Source organism: Hypomesus nipponensis, chromosome 9, assembly GCF_054491055.1.
Source record: "Hypomesus nipponensis isolate SF chromosome 9, ASM5449105v1, whole genome shotgun sequence".
Taxonomy (NCBI): Eukaryota; Metazoa; Chordata; class Actinopteri; order Osmeriformes; family Osmeridae; genus Hypomesus; species Hypomesus nipponensis.
The window spans coordinates 16,791,552-16,802,339 of record NC_140369.1 but is presented as its reverse complement, the minus strand read 5'-3'; the positions used below and the strand labels follow the sequence as shown (position 1 = coordinate 16,802,339).

The 10,788-nt window shown below is 42.8% G+C and overlaps 1 protein-coding gene across 1 annotated transcript; it reads left to right on the top strand.

Annotated features, from left to right (window-relative positions):
• The first annotated feature begins 534 nt into the window (after positions 1 to 534).
• Positions 535 to 7,626, top strand: pparg (peroxisome proliferator-activated receptor gamma). The gene is made up of 6 exons (XM_084706187.1): positions 535 to 855; positions 1,041 to 1,210; positions 2,343 to 2,481; positions 4,221 to 4,420; positions 5,878 to 6,394; positions 7,294 to 7,626. The coding sequence occupies exons 1-6, from the start codon at positions 573 to 575 to the stop codon at positions 7,539 to 7,541; spliced, it is 1,557 nt and encodes a 518-aa protein (XP_084562313.1). The 5' UTR covers positions 535 to 572; the 3' UTR covers positions 7,542 to 7,626.
• The last annotated feature ends 3,162 nt before the right edge of the window (positions 7,627 to 10,788 follow it).

The window sequence follows — 10,788 nt, the reverse complement described above, 5'->3', positions numbered from 1 at the left end:
TTTATTGAAAGGGTTCAACCAAGTTAAAGTTCACTTCATTATCAGACACAGGGATTCACGTAGATGGCTGAGCGCTGAGCACAGCCGTAGCCTGCTGTGTAGTCAGAAGTTCTTTCAGTCCACAGCAGATCTGGTTCAGTGATTTAGATCCGTTTCATCAGATCTGCTTGTCTGGAGTGTCAGATGACAGCGTTGTGAAACGTTTTCGTCACAGGCTCTGCAGTGCTTTGGACCAAGATCCCTTCAAGTCACCACAGTGTTTTCACTGGTAATAGCAGCCTGCCATACAACCACAGTACAAGTGTCAGAAGTGTTCGTTTTTTTAAATACCGGCCTCTGCACTCAGCCGCTCCCAACTGAGCTGGTCGACTCTGGGTCCTCACAGCGCCGTGTTCGAGCAGAGAGAGAGAACGTGCCTGCCTGCCTGTGTGTTTGTGTTTGAGGGGGCGGGAGGTTGAGGTGTGTCTGTGTTTGAGGGGAAGCACGCATTCCTAGCCATCTTTCTTGACGTAAATGCATGAATGCTCATGTGTGTGTGTTCTCAGGAGTTTCCCCCACCTGGACCTGACTCTATGTCTCTGTGCTGTCCTTCAGACATGGTGGACACCCAGCTTCTGGCTTGGCCAATGGGCTTCAGCCTGACCCCCGTCGACCTGTCGGAGCTGGACGACAGCTCCCACTCTCTGGACATGAAGCCCTACTCCACCCTGGACTACACCAGCATCTCCAGCTCCATCTCCACCAGTATCTCCAGCAGTCTTTCCACCAGCATGACTTACATCCCCAGCCCACCCCAGTCTGACCACCTGGCCAACATGGATTACACATACAACTACAAGAGTCACGATGGGCAAAGTACGTCTCTCTCTCCTGTAGGCTCCTTTGACTTATCATACCATTGAGCCACCCAGACAATGTGTTATTTTGTGTTGACCAGGCAGCACCAGTGTAGCAGGATATACAAACGTTTGCCTGAACATGTACAACGCAGGCTTGTTGGCCTGGTCTCACCTCCTCTGTCGCCTGTTTCCCATGTTTAGGTTCAATCAAACTGGAGCCCGAATCGCCCCCACAGTATACAGAGAGCAGCCACTTGTATTCCAAACTGCACGATGACCCTTCTCCTGCAATGCTGAACATCGAGTGCCGTGTGTGCGGCGACAAAGCCTCTGGTTTCCACTATGGTGTGCATGCCTGCGAGGGCTGTAAGGTCAGAGTTCTCCATCTTCTTCCACTGTGTTGTAGTCTCAATTAGCAATGGTTTGGCATCCGACAAGGCAAAAATGATCTCATGTAGTGTCTAGCCTTGAAGTTTTGCTTTTGAACTTGTCTGTCGCTTCAACCACAAGCATACAACAGGTTTCCACTCATTAGGTAGTGCCGCCTAAGGACGGCCAACCAAGCTGTGAAATATTTAGATAGTGATATGTGTGGTTGTGGGTGTTTGGCATATTTATACTCATTTTTCTTTTAAACAGTGAGGCGAGATTACCTGATAAAGATGTGGGTTTTCTTGCCCTTCAGATGTCTCATCTTTATGCCACCGCTATAGTATCATTTCTAGTACGTTACGGGCAGACACATCATTTAAAAGTGCTACTATTTGCTGCCCAGGATAGAAGGTCTGTCTTCTTATGTGTACCAGTTTATATTATTACCCACAATATTACCTGTATTAATACCTATCACTAACATGTATTCTTTCTTAATTATGACTGAAGTAGGCTATTTTAAAATGTGTGTCGAGCCTGGTAGTGTACTCTGCATGGAGGGACTGTTTGACACATCATAAGCGACTGTGTGAATGCTGTTATTTGATTATTGAACAAAATCATTGTTCTGTTGTCTGCGACAAATCTTTACCTCGGTGGAGACTCACAGCCGTAAAAATTCAGACAAAACAAATTCTCACAGAATTGCAAATGTACAAATAAATCTTCAACACGAAACATGTGCGATTTGCAATGTCCCTAGAGTATACCATGTTTGGGCCCAATTTATTTTCATTGATCTCACTAGCACCTGACCCATCAGTGTGTAGTGTGTCTTTATATAAGGTTCTGGTATTTCATTACTGTGGTTGTCAATGATCGCGTGACAACGTGGGCAGGGTAGGCGGTTTATCTGAGATATCACCGAGCCCTTTATGACTCCACGCATAATCAGCAGATGAAAAATTGCTTTTTATGTTGACTTAAGAAAGCATGACTAAACATGACCCTATTGCTCTTAAGGGCAGCAGGACCAACACACCACAAATGGACTGGCTGGCATGCACATTTAGTAGGGATCTGTTCTTCATGCCGGCTTTTCTTCATGACATTTTGTGTTTGTGTTTTTAGGGTTTTTTCCGTAGGACCATAAGGTTGAAGCTTGTTTACGACCACTGTGATCTTCACTGTCGCATACACAAAAAGAGCCGCAACAAATGCCAATACTGCCGTTTTCAGAAATGCCTCATGGTGGGCATGTCACACAACGGTAAGAAATGACCTCTGGATAATAGACGCCAACCCTGATTGGCAATGAATGAGTCTTCTTTCTTTGAACCACAGTGGACTGTGGGGCCCCTCTAACTCTTTATTTAGAATCAAAAGATTCAGTTCACAAACAACTGATCACAAAGTCAGAAAATGGGTGTGTATTCCCTGTGTTGTGCAAAAGTGCAAAGTGTTGTGTACCCTATTCCAGCACATCATACACGGGTCTAAGAGCCTGCTCCCTCGTCCCTGAACATGGTTAATGTTCTTGACCAGGCTTATCATCTCTCGACCCTTGAAGAATGATTGTAGGATAGTTGTATTTGTGAGAACCCAATATACTGGCTTCACCACTGATGATTACGAACTTTATCTTAACATCTACCAGTCCTATAATGTATATGCCGTGGCATATTTCCTCTGCTGTTTCAGCTGTTGTCTCAGAACGCCAGCCAACTATACCATGTCTTGGTTTCCTTTCCGAGTTTTCACGTTTCTGTAAAAGAAAGAAAAAAAGACACATAAAAACGCCCCCCCTCCCCCCGCCTGCAAGCTTCTATACTTGAAACTATTTTTGAAAGAGCTGCTGTGGGTGTTTAGAGTCTGAGTAACCCAGAGCCGATAAGACACTTCTGGTATATGACTCTAGTGTTTTCACAGTGGCAGGTCATTCAAGTTTGTCCTTATACAACCACCAGGATTTCAATAGATTGCATTCTTTTCACTCCCCGCCTCTCTCTCTCTCTCCCTCTCTCTCTCTCTCCCTCCCTCTGCTAGTGGTTAGTGAAATTTAGGTTGGTAAGTTTTAGATGTTTGGTTTTTTTATCAATGATTCATGGAGCAGGCCTGGCTGTCTCCCGTAATGCCTTGTCACTGTTCTTGGCTTGGTTCCCAGACGTAGGAGGCAGCAGCTATGTATACGTTTACAAAAGGTGTGATGGTGATAGGGCCACAAGGAGTTATCACGCAATACAACCATTATACAACCACATACACAACAGGCACGTTGAAAATCTGTTGACTTCCGGCAAAAAGAATAATGAGATGGATTAGCTCACTAAAAGACGTGACGTAAAAGGGATGGGGAATAAAGACTTTTGAGGATTTCAGAAGTTCATGTTTCAGACATGTTTTATGTCTGCATTCTGAGCTGAGGTTCAAGTTATGCAAAGCTTTCTTTTTGTCAGTTTGTTTAAACCTTGCCACCCGCAATGATACAATCTGATACCAGACAGTCTTTTCTCTATCTCTAGAGAAGCTTATTTTTTGACAGTTCAGTGCTGATGGCCGTCATCTGATGAACCTTGTTAAACTGGGGGTCATTGGCCATTAACTTTTATTGACATACTGTTCAAACATAAGACATGTGATAAATAGTTATACAAATGGTTGAAAACGATCCTGTTATTGTAAATATCCTCATCTGTATTTCAAGTCTTTGAGTCCTTGAATATATCTCAAAATAGTTTTATCTCAGAATGCCTATCTTTTTAATCTGCACATTGCCTTTTCTCATAAACTATCCAACATGAAAGGGTTATAAACACAATGTTAATCACTTCATTACTGTGTTCTTCTGAGAATCCTTTTGGTTGGCTTTTCACGTTACACATCACAGCCAGGACAATTGGAAGTGTCCACCAAAATGTTGAAGTCTGGGAGATCTGAAGGGGAATAGACTGTAATGTGTGTGTTTGTGTGTGCGTGTGCACACGCTTGTGTTTCATATCCCATTCCCAGCCATTCGTTTTGGCAGGATGCCCCAAGCGGAAAAGGAGAAGCTGCTGGCTGAGTTCTCCACTGACATGGAGCATATGCACCCTGAGGCGGCAGACCTGAGGGCTCTGGCCAAACATCTCTACGAGTCCTATCTCAAGTACTTCCCCCTGACCAAAGCCAAGGCCAGGGCCATCCTCTCAGGGAAGACTGGGGACAACGCGGTGCGTATGTCGAGATGGCCCACGGACACAAGTCACTTTCTTACTTTCTCACTTTCTCACACACCCCTCTAGTGATATTCTGGTCTAATCCAGTAGATAGACACTTCCTGTAGGACTCTTTTGTGTTTAGGCACCAGTAGGACCAATCAGACACTAATCAAATCAGTCTAAATTGATTTATTTTTGGTTAAGAAGTTTAGTCTATGATTTTCAACACTGAACCAGATTTATCACAGACTGAACTACAATATTAGACATAAAATGGCATGTTGAGTGAAGTTCAAAAGAGGACTCTTTTTGTATTTAATAGGCTTTGACATGGGGAGTGGAAATTCAGGTTTCACATATGCACGTGTTGTTCAAGTGTAGGAGGTTTCAAGTTCCCATTGCAGGTACAGTACTATACTAATGAGGGACTATTGTGCGGTATAATGCTATCTGCTTTCTTTGGTAGATTGCACACAGTTGAGCCAGTCAGTCAACTTATTTTATGGGTACTGAAACTAAGTGAACTGAATTGAGAAGAGGCACAGCAGAAAGGGGGTTGTTTGAGCAAACACTGTTAATTCACAGTCAGTAGGAAGCCTAACGTCAATGTGTGACTAAACTTAGAAACGAAATATCTAATCTGAAAAACCAAGAGACTCCTAGCCTCATATTAACCCTTAATATTACTATTTATTTTGACAAAATGGTTTAGCTATAAAGTGTGGGACACACATTTTTATAGTGTCTCTACAATCCTACATATCCTCAATGTCCTTAGTCTTTGCATCTATGGAAATGTAGATTCAGTTGTCTTCTGTTTGGATTTGTTTTATCCTGCAGCCTTCTCGCCTGAAGTGTAGTAGCTTCAGAGGAGATGCAGCAGTCTTTACAAAGCCGCTCAGGCATGCCAGACTGTCATACGCTCCTGTGGTAACCGATAGGTCCAAGGCTAGTTGACATCCCCTCTCTCAGCTTGTTATGGCTGTTCCCCCTGGTGATACCGGCCAAATGATACAGAACAGCTGTCTGCAGCAGGAATATCTATCAAAGCCCAAGAAGCAAAGTGTAATTCTTTAAACCATGTCGAGGACAATACGGATACTGATTCGCGCCAGTGCATTATGTGCTTGCCAATGTATTTCCAAACAGTTTGCTTGGCCTGGTTGAAATTTTGCCTCAGTGAAATGTAACAAAGAGAAGTTTTCTTTTTTTGTATGTCCTTTCCTCGTGTCCAAGACAAATGATTCCGGTTCCAAGACATTAATAATACTGTGTAGATGCTTGTCTGCAATCATAGGTTTGATTACGCTAAGAAAGACACAGGCATCACAGCTCATGTTCAGTTGAAGGCTTTACTATTAACATGAGTTATTACTCCCCAACTCCCCAAAGGAGTGCTATAACCTCAGAAAACGTGAGAAACCCTCGTTCCTGTCCAGTAGAATGACGGTGCGTTTGTCTCTCCTCAGCCCTTTGTCATTCATGACATCAAGTCCCTGATGGAGGGAGAGCAGTTCATCAACTGCCGCCAGATCCCAGTGCCTGACCAGCAGCCTCCCTCTAGTCTTGGGCTGGGAGTCCGGGGGGGCGTGGGGGTGGCGGACGGCGTCCAGGAGCCCACGAACGCCGTCGAGCTGCGCTTCTTCTACAGCTGCCAGTCGCGCTCCGCAGAGGCCGTGCGGGAGATCACGGAATTCGCCAAGAGCATCCCGGGCTTCGTCGGGTTGGACCTGAACGATCAAGTCACCCTGCTGAAGTACGGCGTGATCGAGGTGCTGATCATCATGATGGCGCCGCTGATGAACAAGGACGGGACACTCATCTCCTACGGCCAGATCTTCATGACCAGGGAGTTCCTCAAGAGCCTGAGGAGGCCCTTCTGCGAGATGATGGAGCCCAAGTTTGAGTTCTCCGTCAAGTTCAACATGCTCGAGTTGGATGACAGCGACATGGCCCTCTTCCTTGCCGTCATCATCCTCAGTGGGGGTGAGTCATGAGGCAGTAACATTGTGCACCGTGAAACCATGAAACATGGCTTTGTCTCAGCTCATGTCATTTCAAAACGGCAAAATGTATGTTCCTCGCTATTGTTGTTTTTGCGGTCCCGTCAATGATTCATCGGAAGTATAGCACGTATGTTGCGAAATAAATGAAGCGTTCTGTGATATGTTTTTAATCTCAGGCAGGGGGGGGATTACATTGATAACATATCTGAGTTATCATGTCAGCGGCTACTAAAACACAAGTCAACTTGTTCTGTCCTTGACCATTACTTCAAATGTTATGAAAGAGCTGCTGTGTGTGGTGTCTGTAAACTCAACTGTAGAAGCCATGCCAAGTTACACTGGTTTGCTACTTACAATAATGCTTAACAGAACCATGGTTATTGTGTGCAGTGTCCTCTTTATTCATTTGAAATACAACACAGCAGATTCAGAGGTGGTTTATATTGGCCAGTTAGCATTGTCATGGCTTTTTGATAACAGTCCAACCTTGAACCCACTCGTACCTCGATTACCCACATCAGACCACTCCAGAAGACCTGTGAAACATTAACCTAAATGACAGAGACGATAGTTTGAAATAGAGATAAACGCTGAGTTGTGTAAATATAGAACGTGTATTTTTATTTGTATTGTGTGTCTCCGTTTTCCAATGCCAAGTACATGAAAGCATTCCTCCTCCCAGCCTCAAAACATCAGTAGATAAGTAGCCTCAACTCAATCCTCCTCCTTCAGGCACCCACATGTAGCTTCCCGTCTTAGTCAGCGTTTTAGCCTACGTCAGATGTCACAGAGCCATAACGTGTCGCTCGAACAAGCATTCCCATACAGCGGTGCTGACGGATGCCGTCCTCTCTCCGTGTGTGTGTCCCCGCTCCTCAGACCGTCCGGGCCTGCTGAACGTCAAGCCCATCGAGCAGCTCCAGGAGACCGTCCTCCACTCCCTGGAGCTCCAGCTGAAGCTGAGCCACCCGGACTCCATGCAGCTGTTCGCCAAACTCCTCCAGAAGATGACCGACCTGCGGCAGATCGTCACCGACCACGTGCACCTCATCCAGCTGCTGAAGAAGACCGAGGTGGACATGTGCCTGCATCCGCTCCTGCAGGAGATCATGAAAGACCTGTACTAGAGAGAGAGAGAGAGAGAGAGAGAGAGAGAGAGAGAGAGAGAGAGAGAGAGAGAGAGAGAGAGAGAGAGAGAGAGAGAGAGAGAGAGAGAGAGAGAGACAGAGAGACAGAGAGACAGAGAGACAGAGAGACAGAGAAGGAGACTCTGGTTGTAATATGGGAACATATTAGTCATTGTGCCACTGCTGAGCCTAGACATTTCACTGTAGTAGAAAGCCACCAACACACCAACTATCAGACTAAGTTGGGGGGTTTTACAGCCTGTCTTCAAACCGAGAAAGGGATAGAGGTCAGGGGGATAGAGATGGAGGTTCTCAGCCTTTGAATCATCACTGTGAATAGTTAGCCGCACACAATCTCTTTAATAAGCAGTGTCTGCATGTGGCCCAACTGCATGTACATGATGAGTACAGCTTGTGTTCGTAACACAAACGGATCCCATGTCAAGGCATCAATATATGACCTTTCGTAAACCACTTAATCCAAGATTACCATTCTTGTGTGATCTTGATCTTGTTTGACTTATAAGTCACCCTATAATGTGAATGTGTGGAACTCAAACAACACTCTGGACTCATTGTTTATACATACAATATACAATATTTTGGGGTAATTTGCAAGCTTTTTGGACTGTTGTATACGAACTTTGTGATATCAATGCCACAGACAGAGAATATTTTATTTTTCTTGTGTACAAATAATTTGCCTTCCAAATCTCTTTCCAAAGAGCATATTGGTTCATTTTAAATGACCATTCTCTTTTTTATGTCGAATGATAGGGAGATAAATTACTTCTCTTTGCTACTTTTTTATTGGTGAAACTGTATGTTTATATGATTGAAATGTCACTTTTACATTACATGATGACGTATTGATGTCAATGCGGAGAATATATATCAACATGTGTAAATAAATATTTTGTTGATGTTTTATTCTTTCATTTTTCAATGTCGCTACATATGATTTTATCTTAAAGCCATACACTTGGACCAAAGGAGAGTGATTTCGTTGTCCTTATAAGTGTCCGACTAATAGCTTCCTACTACTGTATGTTACAGACCTTTGAGGTGTGCGTGCAACACAATCCCTTAGAGCTATTTTACAGATATTACATCATCCCTTTCGTTGCGTCTTTCCAAACACACCCTTTTGTGATTGCAAAATCTGAACTCTGCCGAAGACTAAATCAGATGGTTGAAATATGATTCCCAGCTGGACTTGGGGGTCCTGCTGGATGTAGAATGAAAATGCAACACACAATAAGCATGGCACACCACATTCAAAATAACATTTTAGTAACTTAACATTTTATTGTGAACATGTTTTTAAGAGTGAAAGTAAAATATACCCGTGAGGAGCAGGGTGTATACTATCACATGCAGCAGTCATGGACATTCAATAGTTCAACGCAAACTTGGCAGTGATACATGATTTCAGTGACATAATATAAAGCCTCAGTAGGTTACCGTCCTTGAAAGTAAACAGAAAGATGATAAATGAGTTCCCTGCGTGCAATTTGTAAAGCTTTCCTTAAAAGATAAAATCACATGGTTTCATTTAAAATAACCTAAATCAACAAGTTTCAGTCCATAAAATGTATCGTCCATGTACTTGAAAGTACAGCAGGCTACACTATACTGCTGCTTCTGTAGGAGCACCCTAATCCAGCGTAGGTTGAAGGGATTTAAAAAGCTTGTAGATCCTGTTGAGCCACACAAGTCCAGCCTATTTCCTATGCTGCAGTACGAGAGAGAAGTGAGTTGACCCTAAAAATAAAAGTTGGAGTTGGCAGGTGGGTATTCTGGAAGTGGGCCCGGTGGTCCTTTCAGTGATGATAATTAAACAAGGTTTTTATGTCGTGTCAGCATATCCTTACTTTGTTAGTAACCGGTCTCAGCTGACCAGATCCTGCCAACATTCTTCAGTGGCTCTGCCAAATACTGTTCAAAAGTATATTTTCCTGTTCTCAAAAGCTCTTAAAAGAACAGTGTCCAAAGATAGCTTTTGGTTAACATAGGGATATCATGTTTTTGTTTTACTGTAATGGCATAGTTCATGTTTGTCTCCACAAAAGACCGCAGCTTCTATCTGTCATCTCTGCTGTTTAGACATGAAGTAGGAGTTCCAGTTAGGATTTTGTTTTAGAAACTTGATGAGACACACCTGCATTTGAAAACAGAATAAGACCCATTCCTAAATAGTACTCAGTTTATGAAGATAAAGTTCAAAACCCACAAAATGATTCCGGGAACAGTAAAGTTTGACAAACCAGTTTAGGTTCATGGAGGTCAACACGTTTTTCATACTTTTTTTACAATAAATGATTTTGGGGAAAAGAAAAAACTGTATTTCCATGATATTTGTCATCATTGCAAACTGGTTACCAATGATGCTGGTGGTGATATAGAGTAGCAGTATGATGTCACTTGAGTTTACATTTAATTTAGATTACTAATGTGGAGTTGAAACAAGCCAATAATTAGTCATTATTAGACATTCAAATTGAGCAATAAGAAATATGCAAAAGCGTATCTTTATGTATGTCTAACTTCTGACAGACAAATCACTTAGTAGAATTAAAAACATGTGTTCTACTTATTTGCTTCTTTGCTTTACACAAGTTGTCTTTTGGAAAATATTTGGTAACAAATTAGTGTACAGTAGGCCCTATGCTCCTTGTTTTTCTGACACACACAATGACACTCACCGTTAAATATCTTCAAACCTAAAATACTTTCATATGATGGAGTCTAAGGTTCATTCTCTTGTAAAGACAGACAAAGATGTAATAATTTGTTAAATTCAAATGTCTAGTTAACCGTAATCCACATGGCAGTATACGTAATATAGCCACACATTTGCCAAACCGTCTAACTATTTGAACATGAAGCATTCTTCAAAGTCAAACACGCCTACAATTCTCAGTATCCGCTGTACAGTTTTCTCTTTCTCTGAACTTCTTTTCTTGAGACGCAAGATGATGATTTGGCAATCCACATTTCCATAGATCATGATGATGACATGATGATAAATGGACAGCTGCTGAAATCACCATTATAACTTTTAAGCCCTAATATTCATCATAATAATTAAAATCAAATCCCAAAACGTTTTAATAGCCCTTTTTACAAGAAATGTCACAGAGGGCTTCACATACGCCCATACAACTGCCCCTCAACCAGCCTACACCCTCAAGGAAGACAAGGAAAAACTCCCAGAAAACCAAATAGAGGAGAAAAAATTGAAGAA

What these genes read in the sequence shown, in the direction of transcription:
- pparg (XM_084706187.1), top strand. Translation starts at nt 573, where the DNA reads ATGTCTCTGTGCTGTCCTTCAGACATGGTGGACACCCAGCTTCTGGCT. An exon ending in GGAAGACTGGGGACAACGCG is followed by an intron (nt 4,421 to 5,877) that starts GTGCGTATGTCG and finishes GTCTCTCCTCAG; the next exon opens with CCCTTTGTCATTCATGACAT. An exon ending in CGTCATCATCCTCAGTGGGG is followed by an intron (nt 6,395 to 7,293) that starts GTGAGTCATGAG and finishes CCCGCTCCTCAG; the next exon opens with ACCGTCCGGGCCTGCTGAAC.